This window comes from Dermacentor variabilis, chromosome 7 (assembly GCF_050947875.1).
Source record: "Dermacentor variabilis isolate Ectoservices chromosome 7, ASM5094787v1, whole genome shotgun sequence".
In the NCBI taxonomy this organism is placed as follows: domain Eukaryota; kingdom Metazoa; phylum Arthropoda; class Arachnida; order Ixodida; family Ixodidae; genus Dermacentor; species Dermacentor variabilis.
Window position 1 is genome coordinate 154978491 of NC_134574.1, and position 25507 is coordinate 155003997.

General features: G+C 44.7%; 1 protein-coding gene across 2 annotated transcripts; it reads right to left on the reverse strand.

The window, feature by feature from the left end:
* Positions 1-424: 424 nt before the first annotated feature.
* On the reverse strand, positions 425-24835 carry LOC142588210 (ras-related protein Rab-32B-like). 2 transcript variants are annotated; one of them, XM_075699748.1, is made up of 9 exons: positions 24635-24833; positions 23641-23755; positions 22239-22271; positions 21545-21641; positions 21418-21474; positions 21320-21352; positions 20419-20446; positions 16708-16891; positions 425-7328 (listed from the first exon to the last, which is right to left on the reverse strand). In XM_075699748.1, the coding sequence occupies exons 2-9, from the start codon at positions 23744-23746 to the stop codon at positions 7192-7194; spliced, it is 675 nt and encodes a 224-aa protein (XP_075555863.1). In that variant the 5' UTR covers positions 23747-23755; positions 24635-24833; the 3' UTR covers positions 425-7191. The 2 variants fall into 2 exon arrangements, with proteins under 2 accessions (XP_075555863.1, XP_075555864.1); XM_075699749.1 differs by lacking the exon at positions 425-7328 and adding an exon at positions 13666-13870 and having other exon boundaries at positions 24635-24835.
* Between the last annotated feature and the right edge of the window lie 672 nt (positions 24836-25507).

A 25507-nucleotide genomic window follows, 5' to 3' on the forward strand; every position in this document is an offset into this window, starting at 1 on the left:
GGGGTTGACCGAAATTTGTTGAGGTGTTCATGTTCTTTAAGCTGCAGGAGCAACTGCAATGCCCACAAGAGCGACTTCCTCATATATCTTGGATCAAGCCGATAGGTGCATTCTGCCACTGGATCCCTTCTGAACTTGCCAGTTGCGATTTCAGTTGCCATTTCATGTTGTCATGACAACACTTCCATAACAGAAGCTCAATCAAAAAGAGCTGCTGAAGCTAGTTCAAAAAAGGGCCGCATTACGTGTTTTTGGCATTCTGGAGACTACGCAGAATGCATAGCCAACTGAACTAGCTAAGTGTTTGGTCAGGCATTGGCCACCATGCAGTTCACAACGGCTGCAAAGTCATTCAACAAATAAGCAATGTCGAATGAGGTGGACGGCATGTTGCAGTTCAACAGCAATAAGGACTTATCCGGCATTAGGCATCAATAAAATTCTGTATTTATTACTTTCTCCCATCCGATTGCATGAATTGGGGGAACGCAACTTTATTATTTAAAAAAATATAAGAATGAGGCAAACATTAAGTTTGCGTTCACATAATTTCCTTACTTTCAGCCCATAAGAAATAGGTGCCCATTATAATTTGGTACATACTGTAGGTTAATACATTTTCGAGGTACAATTAAAGATTGAAAGTGGTGGTGCCATTTGAAGGGTTGTCTTCTTTGTGTGCAAAATGAAATACAAATAAATTATTCCACAGTTATATGCACAATGCCCTCCTCAGACAACCTAAGGGTAAATATTGAAAACCAACTGCTACTTTCCAAACAACAGTTTTTCCAAAGCAAGCAAGGTCACTACAGCCTGTAATGCAGAACAGTAATCTTTCACCCAGAGGCTTACAGTAGCAGTGTAAATATCAACCTTTATTGAAATCTGGCTAGTGTTCAAGTGAACATGTTTATTTTCTTGTACTGTGTTCCCCACTTTATACTCAAATTACCTTAACAATCAAAAAGCCGCAGTCACACACAGATATGGAAGAAGGTTTGCGGAACAAGAGCAGTTTGCGCACAAACATATGCAAGGACTCCAGTAATGAGAGGACAAATGTCGAAGGCATGCCAGCACACCTCCAATGGAAAGTGATGCAAACAAATGCAAATGCACCAAATGCCAGCATTTGGCAGCCATGACATGCAGTGATCAATGACGAGGTAAACAACACTTGCAAAACAAAACAATACTATAAAAAACATTCCCCGAAGCTGAAAACAAATCGGCACACACTGACGGCCGCAAAAACACAGGCCGTTCAGCTCGGGTAAACTGCATACAGCCACCACCACCAATACCACCACCAGAAAACAAAAAGAGAACGCTCGATCATACAACATTTGATGAGATTACACTGCCAGTGTACTTCCACATTACATTACAATGTCCATTACAATGTCATGGTACACACGAACACTGTGTGTGCCGCTGACACAAATGTGCATCTGCTTCAAGGAGAGGACAAGTCCTGGCCAGTGAACAAGCATTGTGCACTGTACACAGTAGTCCCAGTAAAACTGCATTAGCATGCGATCACATCAGTTTGTGCAAGGACATTACACCGTTGAAGCATGCACTTTTGTGAGCATGCAAAGAGAGCAACAAACTATTAAATGAAAGTTCTGGAACTTCCACTAAAACGAAGCACAGCTAGCAGCCTTAATTAATCAACACTGTTGGGGCCAAAAACTCTTGCAAATGAATAAGGGCAGCCATGCAGCCATTCGCCATCTGCTGTAAATTAAGCCTACGAAAAAGTCAGTCAAAGCCAGAGCAAAATTTTGTGTGCCAGGACCACATGCTATGCTTTTCTTTAACAGCACTGTGCAGTCCTGTCTGAATCGAAGACAAAATAGCATCATCAGTAGAACAGAGAAACAAGAAACGACAGAACTCATGTTGTTTCATCTCTCTATCTTGCCTTGCTGTCTTAACCTTGACAAGGGGCCTCTTTGATTCGCCGTCCTGAATAGCACAGAATTGCCCGGCAAACCATGCACACCAACAATGACTGGCTGAAAGCAGCATCTCAGATAGGTCTGGGCAGTCAGGAACGACAAATTGAAGATTCCAAATGCTACACAAACTGACTGGCCTGCCCTTCTACACATATTAAGCCTCGCTTCACTGTGTAGAAAGACTCTGGAACTTTGCTCCTTGCCAAAATTATGCAATGTGTCAAGTCACAAATAAAGACCCAAGGCTTTTTTTGCCTGCTTCGGCAGCTGGCAACAAACAAAACAGAATCTTACAGAATGAAGCGAACAAAAACGAACAAACAGAATGAAGTTATCCCAGCCTAGGAAGAAGCAGAACACCGCATGCCACTAGTGCTGTTCGTCAGCACTTTGATTTTGTGTAAGTAGCGCACGAAAATTGGGGTCAAATAGAAGAGAGAGACACACGTAGCCCTGTAAAAAGGGTGTCTCAGTCTTTGTCCTCATTTTTTGTGCCCTACCCAACACCAAACCTTGCAACCTCCCCAGCTCACCCAAACCACTATGCTTGCGACTTCTATAGATAGCAGTTTAGAGTAGCGAGCCTGCACACAAACGCCCGTCTCCCGCTTTAGGGTGGTGCCAACCTTGGAAAGGGCATGCTGCCGCCCCCTAAATATGCTTGCCAAACCTTTAGATATGCGAGAATCAAAATGGCGTTTTGTAAAGAGGTCACCCAGACCACGACACAGACGGGCCAGATTGCCCGAATGTTGGTGGTGTGCAAGTAATCACATTTTTTCAATAAACTTTGCCCCCATCAATCAAAGTATATAGCGCATGTGAGCTCTACACACAATACATTTACTGCATAATTGAACAGACTAATAGGAACATTCTTTGTTACTGAAAACTTCAAAAGGCACTTTTTTTTTTACATTCAGTTGGAAGGACAGGGCTGAATAAACTGAATTTTTGTGCAAGATAACACTACCGAGCCTGCACCACTGTACTCCACAGTTGCTCGAGTTCAATGTTTTGTAGGATGCATCTTTGTAACAAAAAAATCTTTGATTCATTCAAATAAAGGAAGAATGCAACAGAGCTATTTAATCAAAGCATACGGAGCTTTCCTGCAGGCATTCAAATGAAATGAAGTTAAAAAGAAATCTGGCTGACCTTGTGGCACTGTTCGCACTTGTCATCATGTAACAGAAGAGGGAGAAATGCAACGCACGTTCTAGCTGAATTGTGAACCAAAATGGCAGTCCACCAAATTTGGCGGCAAAGAGCGGCAGAATTTGTGGAGGTGTCACCACCCTAAAATTGCGCTGTGTATGGAGGCTCCCCAAATCTGAGCTGCTAACAGCTCCATTTGGCTGCTCATCACCAACTCAACAGAATGGCGCAGCTGTTCCGATTAAACCCTGGCATCACACAGATTCATATTCCTTCAGAACAAGCAACACGAAGAGCAAATGGCTGCTCAACATTCTACTACTTACTGCTTACATCCACTCAAGATTGCAAAAAACAACAAAAAAGCAATTCCTGAGAAACGTATTCATGTGCGTTCAAAATACTGGCCTGAACAGACACTAAGCAATATCTTTCAGCACAATCCCATGGCTTAGTCGCCACGTTCACAGAAGCAGCTATTGCCGATCGATGTGTTGATGGGATGTTAACACTACAGTTTTGCAGCAAATCTGTTTGCAATGAGCAAATGTTCGGCCAGAGGACTCTGCTGTGCAGTGAAAAAGGCACTGCATTGGATATTGGCCCTGAAGATCCATGCACAAAGTGCTCGGGCAATGTCCAAACTTTGAATAGTACAACATACACATTACAGCAAACACACATAGTAGCTACTCTTTAGAGCAAAAAACATTGTACAAAAAAAAGGCGTCTTGCACAGGTAGTTTGACAAATGCACGTCACTTAAAAAAGAATGCATGGAATGTCATTATGGACGAGGAATACTCTGGAACAGTCACTCTCAGTAACACTTGGCGTGAACTTTAAGCTGCGTTTGGTACAGACACTTGGTGGGAATCGACGCACCCCAAAATATAGTACGCACAAAAAGTGACCATTACAAATGTTGCGCGATTTTTACACTGCATTCAATGCTGGGATCATTAAAGACAATGCAAGTTAACAATTTCATGCAAGTGTCAAAAATAATATTTGAAATGAGTGGGCCTTACTTTCACGTTACAAAGCTACAACTGCTTTACAAAGGACACCATAGTCCCTGGCAATTTCACGCACTGAAAACTCAGTACAAAAGGGATGTCGAGCACTGGCCCACCCAAACACAGCTTCCATAGCCTTGCACTGATCAGCAGAACACGAAGAAACCAGTGAAGGCGCTGAAGCACGACTGCTCTTCTGAAAGCAGCCAACAATAGATAACTGGCGATGAGGAACAAAAGTGACGTGAATGGTGCTCTTTACCCTGTGTCCACTGGCTTCACCAGTAGGGCTTCCTACAGAAATTCTTAGTGGGTGCTCTGGTGCTAGTGTCTATTGGAGCTGTAAGCATGGTGGTTCCGACAACGAGGAAATGATTAGTACATGGGTTTGCCTGAACTTTGTCCTTATGGCTTCAGGCGGCTCTGCAACTTGGCAAGCCGACCATATTCAACAAAATCTTGTGCTATAAATCCCACAATTTACAGCGATTATGCGTGTGCACATACCCTTACTGCCTTCTGCGTTTACAAATACTACAGAATTGTTTCGAAATGCGGACCAATAAATGTGGACAAAGCATAGTCTAAATAGCATAGTTTGCCTAGGACAAGCATAAAGCCACAAGATCGTGCGAAGCCATAAACTGATGATCGGGCAAATGTTTGTACTAGCAGTACTAATCCTAGTTCCTGTGGTAGCAGAATGATCACAGCGTTAGAGTTCCCCCTAGTAACTTTAGTAGGAAGCTTTAAGGTTGCGCCAAACAAAAGTAAACTAATGAAAGCCCATATGAGCAATAGACATTGATACTAAGCCCCGCCCAGGCTCCACTTGCAACAAAACTGCAGATACCTTAAAGCTGGACATAAGGAATTTTCCAAGAATGCTTGGTCCATAAGCATACTTCGGAATGTGGCCAAAACAGCAGCAGCTGCTGTAAGTTCACCAGTAAGAGGTAGCCCGGCAAGCTCCTTTTTAAGGAAATAAACAATAATAAAAATGCGGCCACTTGCCCATGACTCAAATATAAACAGACTTTTTCAAACTTAGTCCTTTACAGTAAAGATCCTTCCCTCACACTGGGCTTCACTAAAATTCTCATCAGCCAATTGTCCAACAGAAAACAGAGATCAAGAACCAGGAGCTCAAAAAGAACCCAGTATTTGTTGGATGAACTTTCTGTATAAGACAAGCATCTACAAGTTTCAGTTTCTTGCACAGATGAGCTAGACACCCATGGATCTTGAGAGACATGGGCTGCCACCAGTACACAGTGCAGGACCTCTTCAGGTGTCGGCCCCACAGGTTTTCACATAACAGGTCATTGAGAACAGCATCACCAGTCACAAACCGGTGCAAGGCTCGAACCAGGCCAGAAAAGCAACACACAAAATAAAATTATGCATCGCAATGCTAACCCCCGAGCCACAGTGTCATGATGCCGCTTAACATTGTTTGTCTACTGTTTGCTGCACGCAGATTCGTTTGAAGCACACATGAATATTCTATACTCCAAACACACACGCAAATTGTGCTCATTCCAGAGATGGTGAGAGACGCTGCATAAAAAATCTTCTGCACTATCTCTCACAGCAACAGCACATTTAAATAGTGTGCCAAAAATTCCTCAACTTGCAATCATTCAAATGTGTTCTTTTCCCGTAAAGGGCGCATGAACCTTGTGCCAAGGATAAACGTTTAGTTGACGTTTCCGGCTATGGCAGTTTCATTCACTGTAAATGAGACCGCATTGAGAATGACTCTGCCACATCACAGACAGTGAGCCACCTGGTGGCAGTGTTTTGAAGCATAGAAAAGTTATCTGTTCATTCCACATGGTGTCCTGACCTAAAGGGCGCTTGCCTTACACCGTACAAAGGAATGATAACTGCCATGAATGAAATCCAACAGTAAGCAATGACACCTGCATAAAAAGTGGAATGCTTATGCTTGTTCCCTTCGCAATACGATATTAATTTACAACTTTACAATACAAAAGATGGGCGCGAAATTGAGGCCAGCCACAAGCATGGTCAAGTGTAGACAGTGTAATCACAGTGTTCGTGCTGTTACGACACCTGCTTGCCGTAAGGTACAATGCTCCCTTGCAAGTAAGCCAATGTGAAAGAGAACTGAAAAAGAAAGGCCCAACACACTAAGGCATACCCTACAAATGCCACCGAATATTATAGGCTTCGCATAGTTAAAGCTGCTTCCATCAGACCATGCTGTCTGCTCAAATACTGTTCGGCAACTTATGACTGTGTCAATTATGCGCGGTCTGCTCTCACAGACAAGTGACCTGGCGTAGCTAATAGTGTAATGACATATTGTACAACAAAAGTAGTCACTTGTTTAGTGAAAGCCCTTGTGACATGAGTGACAGTAATGTACAGTTACGATGCTGGAGGCCGAAAGTGTTTGATGAAAAAAAATAAAAAATACTACTGAACACTAACATTTGGTCAGTGAGCAAACAAATTTGCACCGCTGCAGTCATTCATCGCACCGAACACCAGCCATGTGAGGGAAAACATCCATTCAATGACTCCAGCCAACACAGTGTTTTAGTTCAACTAGTAAAGTTGAACTAGGATGAGTGGAAGAAACGTCACTCTACTTCCAAGCAAAATGAGCTGCTGCATCCCTTGGCAGCCACCTTGCAGCTGCTTACCTAATACCTTTGTTCTGAACACATCCAAAGAGCAAAATTAAATTGTGGGGTCTAACATTTAGAAACTACACAGTAAGTTATCAGGGACACCACAATGGAGGACTCCAGGTTAACTCTGGCCACCTGCGGTTCCTTAATGAGCACCCAGAAGCATGGTACACTAGTGTTTTCACATTCCAACTGCCAACAGAAAGTTGTTGCCACAGCTGGGTATCGAACCCACGATCTCGTACTTAGCAGCACAATACCATAGCCACCGAGACACCACGTGGGTCCCCGAAAAAGAAAATATGCGCATACTGCTGGATCAGCGACTGATCAAATAGCTCGGCTAAAACACCTTGCCGCTGGTCCAGTGTCTCACTCTGCTGGTCAGTGGCAGCAAGGTTTACGGCCAGGCTGTGCTGAGTGGGGGCCAAGGCGCTTCAGCGACTGGTCACGGGGTCCAGGCAGGTGGCAGTCCTCTCGCTGAGCCAGCACTTCCTCCACCAAACACAGCATGGCTTCGTCTGCAAGAGGATTCACTTTGTGCTGAGTGAAGACCAGTGCCACCAACTTCTACAGGTTACTAAGCACACATATGTTGGCTCACAGGTTCGGCCGTGACAAAACAGGGTGGAGGGTGTATCAAGGTACAGACTGCATACTGTATTCTAAAGGCGCATGAGGCAATATAGAGGAAGCACGAAAAAAAAAAAGGGGGAACACATGAAAGGTAACAACCTTAAAACTTTGCAAGGACGGAACACTGATGCCTTATTTTGCATAACATAGGAAGGACAACAATTAAATCATCTGGCAATCGTGCCAACAGCACACAACAAAAATACATGACCATTCCAGTAAATTAGAAATATTTTAATACGACGGCTCAATTTTGAATAATGATATGCAGATGCACTTTTTGGCAAGTTTCTTCACTTAAACACAGTGGAACATTGTAATCATATTGCGAGCAGTAAAAAAAATAGACTAGAAGGCCATTACAGTAAAGGCCAGTTTACTTGACCCTTGTTAAATTGAAAAACTGAATACACGCTGCCTTATCTCACAAACATGTGTGTTATTACGCAGCATCAAATGTCCATTAATTCAGGGGCATTTGGCCCATTGTCACTAAGCATTTGTCATCGAGCAATAAGCTCGGGGGCAGTACTGCAAAAGTAATGGCAAATGATCAAGGCAAAATGTGCGCCAGCATTTTGCATGGCTCTGTTTCTTTACAGCAGTTTTTGCCACATCAAAGTAAAGAAACTGGCTAATAAGTGCATTTGCACATCATTATTCAATATTTGATTTATTATTTGAAGTTAAGCATTCAATTAAAAAATTTTGACAATGACATATCCCTAGAATTGAACCCTAGTTCTTCTAGCCACATGCAGCATGAATGCCGACAAGACCTCTCGGGGCAGTTTTCCTCTCCTCCGATGACCCCTTCGGGAATTGCTTCACATGAGCACATACCTTGCGTTGCTTTCCTTCAAATTGTAACCTGAAGAGCAGTGCCAGTGCTCATGTGTGGTCCTACTACACCGGACAAACTGCACCCATCAAAGGCTAACGCAGGCATATCGCCCAACACTCTTGTGTCGAACAAGATTTCCTCCCTCGGCAGTGAGTCACTCTCCTCCTGCAACAATGTGCTAGCAGTAACTGTTCCATGTACAGTCAAACTCTGCCATAACGAACAGGCTGCCAAAAGATAGTCCAATACTAGAACCAAACTCGCATGTACCACACTTAAAACTAGCGGTGCCTGAATACCGAAGCAGCCCTATTAGACCTAATGGCCTAGGCAGTGTGGACACGACGAAAATTTGCCCTTGGACAATGTGGCAACGCTCCGTTAGCTTGGTGCTTTCCTAGCTTTAATCACAAATATAGGTCGAAAGCTCATGTTGGGTAAATAAAAGCGGTCAACCTATATATGAATAAGTAAGCTTTGCTTATTTGCTCTGTAGAGGTTTGGGCTGCCAGCCACTGCAAAATGCTTGAGGCTAATATGTTCCTATCGTATGTTCATCAGCGATCGGTCCCGAGAATGTGCGTGCTGGTTAGATCAATGGCTGCTGAAGTGGTGAGGAGTTCATCGCCGTGTATACAACAAAATCTGCGTGCCTATTGGCGACCCAATTTCCGCTTATGCTTTTGTACTTCATGAAGCATTGCTTACGTTACCATTCCCTCCATCTGCGTCGCATCATCATTTCAATCAGTCCTGTTGACTCTGCTGAACTATGTACCGACAAAGACAGCCCTGGCAGGCATGGCACTATTCTTCATGCGCTGTGTGCGTCATCCCCGCAGCAGGCCAACAACGACGAGCGCATGCAGCGACAAAAGTTTGCTACCGCATCATCCATGGTGGCTTGTGCGTGCTCGCCACTCTTTTTGTAGCGAAAACGAAGTGAAATGCTTGCTTGTGCAGCAATGAGCACGAGGGGCTCCGCGGCGCATGCAACATGTGGCATTGTGCGGGTCTCTGTGCCAAATATATTGAATACTCAAAAAATTTAATAGCAGATAGTCTACTCACGAATCAAATTATTCAAACGATCACCAATTCGATTTGGCAATATTTGAATATTTGCACACCCCTACTTAAAACAAATTTTTGTGATGCGGTTATCCCTGGTGGAGAAAAGCCAGGGCAGAATTCCATTTATTGAAAACATGTAGTAGGCAGTACTTCTTGCCTGTACCTTAAAGTGCCCCTCAGCAAGTCTGATAATGTTGAGCCGACAAGTGCAGAGAATACAATACGTGCTAACAATCATGTATGCGAAGAATTACATCGCTACACGCCGTAGAAAGGTCTGAAATTTCAATCCGAACGCCGTATTCCCTCTTCCTCGCGGCGACCACAATCCAAGCCGGACGGTGACATACCCATGTCCCTGCATCTATGTACTCGTGTCCGCAGTGTGACATCGCTCATGGCGACACCAGACTTCGAGAATTATTCAAGGCAACCTCTGTTATTGATTTGATCTGTTGCTTGAATTGACACAAATAAGTTTAGAGAAATAATAAAACACACAAATGGAATGCCTGCATGTTTTTTATTTTAATTTGCACCGAAGCAAGAGATGTACTTCTGCTTCATCTGCTTGTTCCCACGGTCGTGCAGTCACGTGCGCAGGTACCGAAACTATGCCATTTTCTACCATGTTCTAGAGCATGATCATGCCATGCGATCCGCTTGTTCTGCCTCAGTATTCGTGTAGCACTGAATTATATCGTTACTCATGTGTCCTTGTGTGTAGCACACAAAATGGTGCACTGCGCAAAACGAGACAACAGCTCGCGCGCGACGCCGTCAGCGAAAATCTGTGCCCATTCAATTGACTATCCCATGTAGTTATGTTAGCCCGCCACATGTGCATTAGCTCATTCTTCTTCTGGCGTTTGCTATCGGGGGAATCCACATTCTTGGGGCGCTTCTCCAAACCGCTTGCCGTGGAATCAACACCGGGCCGCTTGGGAGCCATCCGACTAACTCGACTGCCGCAACGAGACGTCTGACGATGGAGCGTTGCCGTGTGCGTCCCTGTGCCATCACATGATTGCTGAGAGAGTGTGAGGGGGAGCGGCCACATCTGGCACCGTTGCAAGGCACAGACGGACAGACGGGCGCCGCAAGTATGAGCCATTAAAGGCGTTCGCCTTAAAATGCGCATCACCGAAAAAAAAAAAAGAAAAAAAAAGCGAGGAAAAAAAAATGAAGGCAGGGCCTGTGACATATGCGTGACGCAATCCTTGAGGTCCGCTATGAGGTCCGAGACACGAGGCGAGTAGAGAGAGTATCTCGCTTGGCAATGGAGCCCGCCTCCTAAAAGCATGGATTCACGGCACAGAAATGTTTTTGTCTCGGCTATCAATGAGCCAATTTGAAAAATTTTTGGTGCAGAACGCTCCCTAGAGGACACGTAACAACTTTCAGCGTATAACAAAAATTTGATATGGGGCTTGGTGACGGGCCCTTAAATGTGTTTGTTAGCATAACTAAGAATGGCATCCTCATTGCACAAGATAGTGTAGATAGGCTCCAGTCCATTTCTCCTAATGTTGACACACTGCAGACTCAGCACATCCATTGCAAACGTGAGTCCTGAAGCGTTGGGCAGGGCCCTTCACCTGACAACTGCCCCCCCCCCTCCCACGCACCTCCCTCCATCGAGCTCAATATAACCGACGTCCAGTTCGATGCGAGTCGGACCACTCCTGACATGGTCGTGTGTTGAAGCGCTTCCTTGACATATGCAGCCACGTAGCACTAGTCCCCATGACTGGCAGCTGTACTCAGACACCCCACAATGAGGTGGGAGGGTCGACCTAATAGGAGGAGGGAGTAGAATAATCAGCTCTATACAGGTTTGTTATAATATTTGGGTTGGACTGCATTTATCCTTGGTGCTTGGGCCTTTCTTCGCTGGACTGCTTGCAACTGGGCGAGTGTACAGTGTGGGGGAAGTCACAGCCCAAAGCTCAACCAGAAGGACCGGCTAGGCCTAACATGTTTCAGTAAGTGCTGGCAACTTGGTATGGCCAGCCAACTCTTCTTCTTTCTTTGCAAATGAGCGTGCCCCCTTAGAATCAGCTGCCATATCACTTTCTACCTTGATAGTCTCTCCATCGAATTTCAGTAACTGAGCAATTTCCACTTTCTTTTATGATGGGGACAGTTCTTAGGGGCTTTTGGGAGAAGAAAACAGCTTACTGGGGCTCAACAACTGCACTCATGGCAGGAACAGTTTGTTTCCTTGAAATGGGTTCAACATCTCGCAAGAAATCAGACCACAGGAGGACTGCATTTTTTTCTTATTCTTATTCGAGAGTAATCGTGAGGGTGACTCCTGCGCATCACCTGCTGTATTAGGGCTGACACCAGGCACGTACTGAGGGGCACGTACCGACCATCTTCGGGGAGCGGGGCGAAATTAAGCAGCATACTCCCCACCCCCTCCCTGCCCACACCACCAATCCTCACACACATTCCTAAAGCGCCGCCAAATCAATGTTGAGAGACTTGACAGCTATTCGGTGGTCAACATTTTGGTGCCTTTTTCGCTCCTTTTGGATGATGGTACTTAGCGTCCCATGGGGTGTGAAGGCCAGTTTTCTCATCGATTTGGTGCCCGCACAATTAACTCGAGATGCGTTCAGTTGTCCCCATCTATTCAACCGTCAAGCACATGGCTATTGCTTCGTTAATTCAACTTTCTTTGTTTACACTGATCCAGAGACCAGGAAAGGGATTCAGCTCGTAGTCAGCTGGTCTGTATGCTCGTGGAACAAGTTCCGACCAGAGAAAATGCCAGTTGAGTTTAACTTTTCCTTTTGCTTCATTATTTCCTCGAGGGGCAGCTCGCTGCAATGCTGGCAGAGCGTCGCAACCATGTACCCGCGATATGGGTTAAATAAAGTGCAAATTAAAATAATGCGAAACAGCGTCCATCATCAAACCCTGCAATAACCCTTAAACCCGTAAGCAATATGACTGTCACCCGGTACCTCGTCTGGTTTTTCCCTAATTGTACAGCACTTTTCGCGCAAAATTGGCAACTGGAAACAAGAGTCACAAGGAGTAGAGAAATTAAGCCAAGGCAACAGCCAAACAGGAAGGAAAAGTGAAAATTAACAGATTTAACCATTGTTTATGAAAATATTTATCGATCACCACCTTTTTATTTAAAAAGGAAGTAGAGAAACGCTGCTGGAAGTGGAGAACAATTCTGTGTATTTTGAATGGCACTTCTACAGTTATCAGTCGAGCCGCCTGACATAGCCACTTCTCTGCTGTGCTAATGTGGGTGTTATTCTAACCTTTCGTGGTGGCCACAGTACATCTAGAACCGCAGCGTCTGGCGCTCTACGCGGTTGTACAGGACTGGTGGCCACGCATCATTACACAACTTCCAAAATAACAACACGAGTCGGTTTTGGCACATCACTTCATAATGTAGTAAATGAGGGATCCAAAAGAACTGTGATTGTTCTGCAAATATATATTTCTCTATAATTCTTTTAGAGCTAATAAAAAAAAAACGTCACTATAGTGAGATACAACTTAAGTCTGCAGTGAAGCACCACGCATGCCCTCATAATTCCACTGTTAAGCCACTGTTCCTCCACGAGGCTGCAAATAATTCGTACTTCAAACTTTTCTTGTTACCCGAGTAAGGCAGTAACCAGAAAAATAAAATTATTAGCACGTATATTATATGTTTTCACTTGCCTATCATAGTAGAATGGCGAAAGCCTAATTCTTTATTTAATGCTTGCTTCGCTGCAACTATTTGTTGTCAAGTTTCACTTCAGTTGGCAGTGAAATTTCATGAGTAAAACAACTCGGCAGTGTTCAAGATAGAATTAATTATGGAGTTTTACGCATCAAAACCACATACTGATAATGAGGCTCATCATAGTGGGGGACTCCGGCAATTTGGACCACCTGGGGTTCTTTAACGTGCACCTAAATCTCAGTAGATGGGTGCCTTCGCATTTCGTCCCCATCGAAACGCGGCCGCTGTGGCCAGGGTTCGATCCAGCAACCTTGTGCTTAGCAGCCTAACACCATAGCCACTAAGCAACCACAGCGGGTAGACTTTTGAAGAGTGAAATGCTCAGACTCCACACGCTTTGTCCATTTCTGTTGCACACCTCAGTGCTTCAGTCGATGAAAAGACTCTTCCAGAACAGCAGATGCTCTGGATGTATGAGGTACGACGCCATTTTGAAAAGGGCGCATTACGACGATTTTGTTTGCTTCTGCGATTGGCTGGCTGAGTAACACAACCCTGCACGGTTTGTGTGCCTTGGCTGCCAACTGCTGTTTTTTTAAGTTGTATGTTACTATAGAAATCTACTATAGGGACAGGCCTTCATCCTGCAATGGACATAAAATAGGCTGACGATGATGACAGAAATCTTTATTTTGCACTTTTGTTTGTTTACTTGTTCTTCCTGCGCTTCTTTCCTGCGGGAGTCCATTCAATGTGGTTCCTTGTTTGCCAAGTAAAAGAAGACGTGCACCTCAAAGGCGTACCTGTGAGATACACCTTATTTCGTTTCTCTTTTGCAGGTTTGCGCGTCGTTATGACGAATGGTGGGCGTCATTCACATTTATACTGGTAAAAGTACCCCCCTCCCCTCATTTGCATAGAAAAGTTACCTTGGGTACCTCTTATAGGGACTTTGTGGGGTCTCTCACACCCGTACTCTTGGGACAAAAGAACGACAACACAGTAGTGCAAACAATCACAAGGGCATTTATTGCACCTTTCATAGATCAATGCCTGCTAGCCGAGTTGCTATCCACAAAACATGCCGATGGGCGCGCGACAAATCTAGAAGTCCGACTTACCGCGACCTGGTAGCGAGCGAATATGTTCGCCCCATGCTAGATCCCAACGCCTGGTCATTCGCGTGTACGGTCACGCGGACGGTGTCCAAGGCGGCCACGCGAGACGGTCTCGCAGAAGCATGGGTCGGCGCACGCGCAGACGGCATGTCCGTCCCGCTTGCTTCCCGAACCCAAAGAGAGCAAGCGCCTTCCTTTCGGTGCCCAAGTAACCTCGCCTGTTGGCGGCGTTAGCAGCGCAACACTCGCGCCATCTCTCGCACTGCGCTTCAACCACATCGACCGCCGCGGGCGTCACGCAGGCCACGCGGCGAAGCGGGATTGCAGGAGATGGGGGAAAACAAGATATCTGGGGACGCGCGTGAGTCGCGCATCCCCACAACTTATTGTATTCAACATGGTCGGTCTCGACAAAATCATTGTCTCCCTGCTGGCCAATGGATGACAAGTCAGCAAGCGAGTCACCAGCCAACACTCTATTATGATGCTGACATAGAAGCATTTTGCATGGAGAGGCACTGGATGCTTGCCTTTCTATCAGTGACCTCCACCCTTGGCACACATTGGCAATTCCTGGTACACAGTCGTACATGGTGGCCACTGCTGTCAACAGCAGGACAGCCAAGATTCGCTTTCCCATACTCTATACTGTTAAGCTGAGGGACAAACCTACTGCACACATTTTCCACCGATTATCTAGACACAATACACCGTGGCTCCTTACATGTCCAAGGTTCATCTCGGAGGGTAGCCAGGGTCGCAAGCCAAGTGTCAATGTTGGGAAGAAGCTGAGTGTTAGCAGAAGCTGTGTATACCTCTCCTCCATTAGATTGGGCACTACTGCATTTCTTGCTGCCCAGTGCTCAACATCGTTTAATGGCCAAGCGCAAGGTACAGCGCATCAATATTTATGCAGCAACAACTTACAAGGCCCTGAACTTACAAGTTCAAACCCACGGCAGTTGGTAGTCCTGCGAGTACTGTTGAGGTGCCACAAGTTTGAAGTTAGCTACTGGCAGCCTTTAAAGGGGTCCTGAACCACCCCTCAGGCTTCGTGAAAAAACGTCATCCGCGGATAGCATACGCTGCTGTGAGCATCTCAACCAAGTTTTGCAGCTATGCGCAAAGTGTGGAGCTTGCAAGCGAAGTGCAAAGTCACCTTCCCCTCAAATGCTCTCTTTTCAACAGAAGCCTGCTCCTCACTCTTTTCTGGATGCTTTATTTCATAATATAGCGTATTTCCACATGCTGCTGCTATTGGCCAATAGCCAACTTCAATCAAGACAGGTATGTGAAAATGTGCTTTCAAATTTTGAAAATAATTATGTACCTCCAATGGAAGCAGACTGTTGTCTGCGCATGCTCAGCTGGGGCCTGCTGCGTAGGAATTAAGCTTTGGCCACACTGCTTATCGATGCGAAATGATGCATGACCTTGAACGTGTGCCTCCTCGGCATGACCTTTGAAGGTGGCAGCCATGGTTACCCGCAGCACTATGTACGAGAAACCTTGGAGATGGCGTGCTGGGACTTAAAGTCACAGCGACAACCATCAGGTGCATGTGTCATCTGCTTAGGTGCTGTTTAGAGGTTGCTAATAAGAAAATGATACTATTACCAACCCTGCAGCTTTACCAAGATAGCTTCTGTGGTATATACTACTCATCCATAACCAATTTAGCCCAAGTGAAACTTCATCGCAATTTTAAACCCTTTTAGTGCTTTCTTTTTCGGATATTCTAGAATGAGCACAATGAAGTTCCCCATTATGGATAACAATGGTTTATCTTTGGTTGTGCAGAAGTGAAAAAATGACACGGATAATGGCAAATGCTCTTTGTGGTCCTCACATTCCTATCTGACAAAAATGCAGAAGCAAACCACGACGCTGGAAGGGTTACGTGCAACCATGGTGGCAGATATATATATGTGCTCTTTAGGTAGGGACACTTCTCGGCTGGTTGCGAGAAGCAATTGACCAGATAATAGCGACGGCACATGTCCATCAGCCTGGTGACAGCAGCGGATACCTATCGGTGGGAAGACGCAACTTCACTTAGAAAGCAGGCGAGAGCTTGCGCAGTCAAGGAACGCACAGATAACACAAGCAAACAGAGAACAGCGTCTGCATCTGGCGTCGCATAACCATATCTGCTCCAGTGAGGCAATGCCCTCTTCCCAAGCTCTCTCCTCACCGCAGTGACCTACTTTTGCGTGACATTAAATCATTTCGGATTACCTGCGAAGCACCGGTTGCTATACCAACGGGAGATAGAACCAATAAAACCTTTTCTGTCTCGAAGCTGCGTCGTCCTACCAATAGGTATCTGCCGCTGTCATCGGGCCGATGGACACGTGCTGTGGCCACTTTATCTGGTCAATCACGTCTCGCGAGTGTCCTCACCTAAGGAGCATATATCTACACCGTCACTGCAACACATCAGAAGCACTGCCAATTGTCGGCCTACTAGCGAACCCATGCAGATGGTGCAGAGTGGACATCCTGCTTTTCTTTTGGCTCACTTATGTTGATGTTCTCCTTGGCTGAAGTTGGGAACCAGCCAGCGAATCCATGCTCCTGGCAGAAGGCGCTGAGAAACCGAGCATTGGGAGGCTGGAGTCCCAGGTCACACTTGTTAGCCACCAACAGCACTGGCAGGGGCCGCCCATTTGGCTGCTCCACCTTGGCAGTAATGTCGGCCTTCCACTGCGCAGCAAGGCAACTACTGTAGCCAAAATCATTACATCCTTTGTTGCTCGCTAGAGTGGCACCTCAGCTGCCTTACACAAGACGCCGTATTCTCAATAGCCCTATGTCGCAAGTTTTCACAATATCTTTATGCAAATCAGAACAGAACCTGAATGTCATTTTTCTTTTTTTCAGTTTGGTTCAGTAGTAGTTTTCAGTTAAGGTTGGTCACTTTCTCTCGTGCTTTCCATCCAAGCAATGCTATCTCATTAGTAAATGAACATGAGTTTGCTGCCATTTTATAAGTTGCAGCACCATCAGGCTTTAAATGTGGCGTGTTGGGATGTAGGCATGTAATACACTTGCAAGAAATAGGCAATTGTTAAATAGTTCTCCGGTGATGAAAAACTGACATACAATCACTGAAATGAAGATGCGCTTCCTAGCTGGGCGGTCACCACTTAATCACACTGGTATGAAAACTGCAATAGGTCCAATAAAAATGAGATTGCCTCCGAGATACACTTCCACAATGCAACTTTTTCACACTGCATCATCATAGGTAAAACAGTGCAAGTGCTCGTTTTATTTAGCGCTCTGTCCTGTGTATGCACTGTTTGATCCTCGACAATTGGGCTATATTCCACACTGCAAAAAAACTAAAATATTAGTAATAAAAAGAAAAGTTTTAGAGTGCAAGCACTATCGGCACCAGTGGCCAAGTCACGCAAGTTCCCTTCGAGATTCCTCTTCGATTACCGCAAGTGGTAAGGGTGGAGGTCTCCGCCACCGCTCTGGTTTTGCTGCACGTGGTCAGCCAACAATGTTTCTGCCATGGCAGACGTCGCAGCTGCCCGTACCCAGCTCGCAAGTTGGAATGCCTCTTTATTTAGTGCATTCTCTTCAAATGAAAACCCTCGGCGACGTTTACCATAGCTAGTTGGTCTGCTTAGAGTGTTAGTAATAAGTGTATACTGATCAAGTTGCAGTGTTTCCTCGAGCTTGAACTGCGCTGTGGTTTATAGGTAAGTGTGCACCAACCACAGTGCACCGAGGTGTCATGTCATCCCTACACACTACATTGGAACATTTTAAAAAGATTTTCGTTTGTCTTTCCCGAACATACTCGCAAGAACAGATACTAAAATTGAGCTTAGCCAAAGAGCGCAGGCACGATACCCATGGAATGTGTGTCAATTTGGGCACCTCCTAAATGACCTCCAACAGGAAGTCATTAAAGTGCAAGGCGAGAAAGAGAAATTACGGATTGGTTGCAAGGAAATGAATTAAGCTTGCAAGGAAGCGATTGCCTACTATAGTGATAATTATGATAATTATGCTTAAAAGCAATTCAAGGTTCTGATGCAGGCTGCATTGCTCGTTTTTCTTTGACATTTGATCTCGACCACACCACTGCACGTCAGCTTTTACTAATGGCTTTAACCATCGCCGAACAAGAACAGTGGCAGAACTCCGCCTAACACCTCTGCTGTAAAAGATTAGGTTCCGAGAATTACCTTTGATTGTGTGGCAACATATATGACAAATGATGAATTTATTTAACATTCATATTTCCTTTCTTTCTTTCTTTCTTGCCCGGACACAGGGATGACTTGCTAAGCAAACACTTTGATTTGCGAACATTTGACAGAACAAACTGGTTCGCTTATGAATCACACTCACACAGAGAATTCACAGAGTGAACACAACTGTTCTGAACGATCTAGCCACATCTGTGTGGAGGCACGCCTGCACATTTACCAGTCATTCAGGCTCCCGACCCGTTGTTTTCCCCTCACATTACCTAGACGATGCCATTGCATACCTCAGAAATGTGCTCAAGAAAAGGCAGATGCTTGTGGCTTTGGGTCAATTCTACCATTCTGGGTACATAACAAAGAGCCAGGACAGAGACGGGAGAAAGTTTTGCAATGTGGCAACTTTCGTTCGTCCAGCTGAGGAGTGATTCAGACTAGAGCACTGCGCTGGCCCGATTTTTCGGCCCGGACCAAGACCCTGCTCAATGTTTGAAGGCCGAGCGCAGCTCGGACCCACGACTCCACGCACAGGCCCTGGCCTGCTTGACTAGGCCTGGCCCACCACAGAAACTCCGAGTGTACAGTGCTCGGCGATTAAAATGCGATTATCAGCTTGCATAGCAGCCGGCACTTTTCGTGCCACAGGCGAGCACTGGGTGATCACCGAGGTGGCCAAATGCAGTCATAATGCGTGACAAAGGCCCTCGCTTTCATTGTATGCCACAGGGCAAAAGTGCTGGCTGCAATCCCAGCAGGCTATCGCGTTTGAATCACTGAGCAACAACATTCCCAAGCATCATTTTAAGGCAAGTACAGTGGTACGTGCCTTAATATGTTGTTGCTTAGGTGGTATATAAGATGTTACAATAAAACTGCAGCGACAATAAACACCGACCCTGTGGAGACAACGAAGAATATTGTGACTGCAGTTAATGGGGAAGCCATCGATGGTTACTGCAGTGCAATGCAATAAATGAAAAGTAGTAAATAGCATAATTGCAATGAAATAATCGTAGTGAGAGAAAAAGCATAGTGTTATCAGGAAAGCAGTAACAGTCAAATTGCATCAATAGCGATTTTTAGTATCTTTACTTTTGCAGCAACAAGGCTTGCTTGTTAAAGAAACAAAACAAAATTAAAACTTCAACAGTTCTTTCTTTTTTTTTTTTTTTTGCTAATGTATTTAAAAGCCACCTTTTCCAGCTTTGCAAAGAATGCCTTGGATCTATGCAGTACGCCCGTGTGTGCTCAAAGGCCTGGCCCAGGCCCACCATAAAATACCCTACCTGGCCCTGCCGGTACGATTGGTCGGGTGCGGTCTTCCAGGTAAACCCTGGCAAGTGCACTACTCCAGTTCAGATTGAACTTGCAAGTATTTCTAAAAGTGCAGACACGTGTACTACACACTAGAGTGAATAGCCTTCTTCACCCCCCACCTATTTCTTGTTCTAGAGCATTTTCATTCCTCATGCTTTCCTTACCTGTCTTAACATATTTTGAGTTTTCGCATGCCTAATCAAGGTCACAGACGAAATTAATGAGCTTCCACATGGAAAACATTTGAGGAAACAAGTCTCGCAAAGCCTAATGTCTCAAAGAACAAAACAATCAATAGAACGAATCACGCTCATTCTGCATAGCATTAGCCTGACAACCACAGCTGCTTCTCCAGACAAGGCATATTGGGCTTCACTTCTTTTCAAGTCCTAAAAACATGGGAAATTCTTGCTATGACACATTTAAACTGCAGAAATAATAGCAATCTACAGCGGGGCCATGCACTGAAACAAAACCTTAAATGTGCAGATCATCTAATAATTGCACCTGCATGTGACAACATGTCCAGATCATCGAATAATTGCACCGGCACGTGACAACAAGAACATTCCATGTAGGTGTACTGGCTGGAAGAACAAAGCATGAACCATCTGTCAATCTGAAGTTAAACAGACCAGCCACAGCTGTGGCCACCTGTTGCACATAGCAGAGAGAAAAGGAAATACAAACCTTCAGCACAGAGTGCAGGGTCGTTGGCCTGAAAAAATGAAAAAGAAAACAGAGGAAAAAGTCAGACAAAGCACATCCAGTCACATTGAAAGGGGAAATGTTTAACGTGTGCTATGCAGGAGATCCGTGGCCACATCCAAGTTGCTTGTTTTACTGCAATGCCTGCGGCGATGCAAAATTTCTGCCAAATAGCAAGATCTTTTTGTTGTTCATTTCCCTGCGCCTTACACGAAATGTTATTGAGAAAACGTTTTCTCTTTTTTTTGCAGATACCACAATTTCAGTGCTTGAGCTGGACTACTTGAAGAGGTGGACATCGCTTGTATGATAAATAAAAAATGCAATCGTAATCAAATATGTGTTCAGAAAATTTCACTAAATAAGTTACGGTACATACTGTAATTTACATTTTGTAGCCGGTTGTTGCCCCTTCAATGGCTGGGGTTGTGCCACATGGTGCCCGCATCCGCTGATTGGAGGGACAGCGACCCAATTTTGCGTACCACTACCGTGGCGATTCTCCATTCAAATATCCGCACTGTAGCGTAAGGACCACTCTTGCATGTTTCTTTCATCTGTCGTACGTTTAGATTTTTTTTTTTTTTTTTCCTTTTCCTGAACCAGACACGGTGGCACTATCATGGAAGCGGGCGCATCAGTGCGGACACGAGATGGAAAACAAAGATAGGAATGTGAGGACCATATTACATGTACCATTTGTCATTATCTGTGTTAGACTGTCACGTTCGTTTTATAATATCCAAGAAGCCCCCCCCCATCAATGAGAGGGCTACCAACTAAGAAAAATTCGAAAGAGTTCGCAAGTATGCTATAGTTCTCGGACCAAGCGGTGAATTTCGAGAGAGAGGAGCAGGTGTCAAGCACGCCCCTGTACACTCACCTTGACAAGTCGTAGACAATCACAGCAGCAGTGCTAAAAGGGGGAGGTGAGGAAGCAATCAGGAGGTGAACATGACATCAGCAAGTGGCTGGACTTACGCATACTTGTAGTACACCCGTGTCATGTATCCAAAGCGTTCGTGTCCAGCGATGTCCCTAGAGCAAACAAGGTTAAATGTAGTGACCCGTATTGCCTGATTGCACCATTTGTTGTACCGGAACTTACCACAGCTGCAGGGTTATGTGTTTATTGCTATTCCAGACAAGGTGCTTTAGGGCAAAGTCAACTCCAATGGTGATCTTATAGGCTGGATCAAACACACCTGCCAAAGACAACACAGTGAAATGCATCCGGTTCAGAAAGTGTGGCATGAAGAATAGCAGCGAAGCAACAATGCTGCTATGATTTTGCAACAGTATTGTTATCATCAACAGGAATGAAGTGTAAATACATAAATTAAAGAATCAATGGGGCAAGTTTAGGTGACAGTACTTGGAACTACAGGAAGAAATAGCCTCAGGAAGGGTATTGTAATAGTTTTGGTTAAATGTAGAGTTAACTGGCCTAAAGCATCACTGGGGCCATAAGCGACACTGTGGGGGAGGGTTCCAGATTAGTTTTGGCCACCGAGAATTATTTTATGTGTACCCAAAATTCAGCTTATTCCGGGCCACCACAAATGACCTCATGCTTAGCAGTACATCACCACAGCACAGCACCATATAGTCATTTAGCCTCCAAGGTAAGTTCAAAGCGTGAGCACTGGCAATCAGTCGTAAACAAGAAAAAAAAACAGCACCTACAATATTGTGCGCTAACCATAAGGCTCAACCTTAGAATCACATGAACACAGTGTACAATGGCATATCATATGTTCGAAACAGAAAAAAAAAGGAAGGAATCAAAAGTGTACACATACCTTCTGTGTAACGCCGAATCAATGAGGTCTTTCCTGTAATAAACAAAGATTACTACTATTGCACTGCCCTGTTCATTCAATGACATTTTTACAAATAAACAAGAGCTCCAAATTTAAAGATACTATTGCACATTCATTTCAACAATACTCTCATCACTCATCAGCATGAATAACACTATGCTGCAGGGGCGGGCGAATATTCAAAACATTCAAATAACAAATTGAATAGTGTTCTATTCAATGTGGTGTGCAAATTGAATAGCCACTACTCGTAAATGCAAATATTTTTTCAACATTTCAAAACTTCAACTGCACCCACTTAAACATAAAATTGGAGCAAAAAATATGGCAAATTTTCGCCCCTGCCAGCATAGTATAGACACAAAACATCAGAACCTGTGTAGTGGAGCAAGCTACATCGCTTAAATAGCCATACCTTACAGCAGACTATACAGTGATCATTTGCACTCTCTGAAGAGTCTCCATTTGAATACTCCTAAGTGCTCCATTTGTGCCTTTAATAAGCAATGCTTCGTAGCGTACTTGCAAACTTTAAGAATATTAGGAGGTGAACATCGCTTTATCTTAATTGTTCAGAAACTATTTGATTCTGGCACTATCCTCACCCTCCTACTGTGCTGAAAACGAAGAAGAAAAAAAAAATGAACACACAAGAAATACTGGAAGATATAAGAGACAATGTACTGCATGTCTATAATGATCGGCACCCAAGTCTTCGAGCACTGCCTCTATTCACACAACAACACTTCTTTGCCTGCTGCCAAACCTGCTTATAAAGAACACAACGATATGAAAAGATTCATGGAACATATTTATCAATGCAATACAGCTGAGCTGATACAAGTACACCACATTTGTTTTTGATTGTACAGATTCACTTGGAAATTTCGAAAATTGTCTTTTGCAGCTTTAGCGAACACAAAATTTAGAACACAATAGAGTAGTGAAAGAGATGCAGACACTTACATGTGGCTCACATGGGAAAATTGCAAGATGCTGACATTTATATTAAAGAAATTTTTCACCGACTACATTAATGCATGCACAGTTCTCTTTAGAACTGCACAGTGAGCCGTGGTACTCCTCACACGTACAAACATGCAAGCTTGAGTTTAACGCAGTTGAAAAGCTGCTTCTGGATAAATCATAATGCAGAGGAAAAAAGCAGATCCATTTTATAATTAATAAATGGCTGAAAAATGGTAGATTGCATCTAGTTGCAATATATATTTAACGTCGAGCAAAGTAATGCTGCCTGCATTGACAACCACAGTAACAGTTCCGACTGCTCAAAGCAGGGCATGAGTTACTACGTCGGAGTTCATTATGAACAGGCTTCTTTATCATAAATGCGTTTTTCACAAAATTGACTACAGCTTACCAACACCAAAGTCTCCAATAACAAGGACTTTGAAAAGTAGGTCTTCAATGTCATACTTCGTGGAATCAAAGGATCCACTCTGCCTGTTTGCTTCTTTGAGTGACATGTTCTGAACCTGCAACAGTATTTATAGATGGTAAAGTAACGTCACTTACATGGCAGTCTGGAGCACTTGAAAGCGACACTTCTGGACAGGCACACGATACAGTTTCGATCGCGATCGAAAATGCACTGTGTGACATCCGCATAAAATTATTAATGTCGGGTATTGTGTGCCAAAACAACGTATTGATTATGAAGCAGCACACCGCAGTGTCGGACTCCGGATTAATTTTGACCGCCTGGGGCTCTTTAACGTGCACGTAAATCTAAGTACACTAGCGTTTTCGCCTCGTCGTTCTCGCCAAAATGCAGCAACCGCAAGCGGGGATCGAACCCGCGACGTCAAGCTCAGCCGCCGCGCAACAAGTGACGCGCATAACTACGTTCGTTCGGAAAGGAAAATATTGCGAGCTCTCATTTTGCTCCCTTCGAGAGGAGAGAATGAAGTCTAGCGACTACATTCACCGCACAGCGGGGACCCGCTTAGTGCCAGACTTGATCGAGTTTCGAAAGAACAATAACAATAAAATCGTAACGAAAGAATCTGGTCAGTGGCAGGTATTAGTTGGCAAGACCTCGCAAACTGGCCCTTAACAATGCAAGGAGTCATCGATTGCCCATTACGGAGCGCTCCCGACAATGCAAGTGGCAATAAAGAATGTATCACGAGATATGTGGTCCGATAGCGGTAATCGCGCTTTAATATCAGCATATGCTGGTAGTGATAGCAGGGCTGTGCAAGGCTGTAGGCGCGGCTCTGAACCGGCGATTCGAAAGTGCAGTAAGAAAGCATAAGAAATTCCCGCTATTTCATCGGAATGCTCCTCTGAACCTGACAATACGTCCGACATTTAGCAAGTGAGAGCGAAACGCGGCAATGAGGAAAAGTTACCTTGGCGAGGAGGATCCATGAGAAAAACAATGTTCATCTGAGAAGACAGCTGGCTAAGGATCCAATACTTGTAGCCGCATCGTGCTACTTCCGCGCGCTTATGACTCTTTATACGCTAAGGAATGCGCTCCACATGCGCGTTCACAAACATACATACGCTGCTGCTACACACAACGAGCGACACACACGTGTCTCAGCGTTCTCATGAGTCACCTGGCGACCATCAGCCAATAGCCGTCGCGCTTGCTCGTAGTGGGCTGCGGGATTGGGCCGCTGTGATTGGGAGAAGGTCGTACGAAATTACAAAGACGGCTAGCGTTGCGTGACGTAACGGACGCGTTTTTCATATTACGGCGGTTCCTGTACAATGCAGAGCTGCGCGCTCTTATTTATTTTTTCTCTGACTATTTCTTGCTGCAAATTCTTCGAAGAATAAGAAAAAGCAGAATCGCATGTTGCGAAAGCAAAACCGAAAGTGAAACACTCGATGTGGTGACCTTTTCAAGTTTGAACACTTGTAAGCCAGCCGTAAATGTAATATTTTTGCCTGGATAACACGTGAAGCAGTTAAATCAAAGAACTATGTCTCTGTAAGCGTAGGCGCAGACATGCCTCATGGGCAGGGCATGAAAAATGCGTGGAAAGAAACATGAGGCTTCATTGGCTTCACTGCCGCATGTGGCGACGTTTCCCTGACGTTGTTGTGACAGAGGTATACGCCATGCTTACGTAAATATGGCACAATTATGGTGGCTAGCGTATTGTATCGCATTTTACAGGGTTTTTGGTAACGATTGTGCAATTCTGAAAGAAAAGAAGGAGAAAAGAAAAAGCGTGAGCGAGCCCGAGGAGAGTAGCGATGGTACCCGTATT

Coding starts and splice junctions, on each gene's coding strand:
- LOC142588210 (XM_075699748.1), bottom strand. CDS start 23,746: ATGTCACTCAAAGAAGCAAACAGGCAGAGTGGATCCTTTGATTCCACG. Junction 22,272..23,640: donor TATTGGAGACTTTGGTGTTG/GTAAGCTGTAGT, acceptor TGTTTATTACAG/GAAAGACCTCATTGATTCGG. Junction 21,642..22,238: donor GATTCGGCGTTACACAGAAG/GTATGTGTACAC, acceptor TGTCTTTGGCAG/GTGTGTTTGATCCAGCCTAT.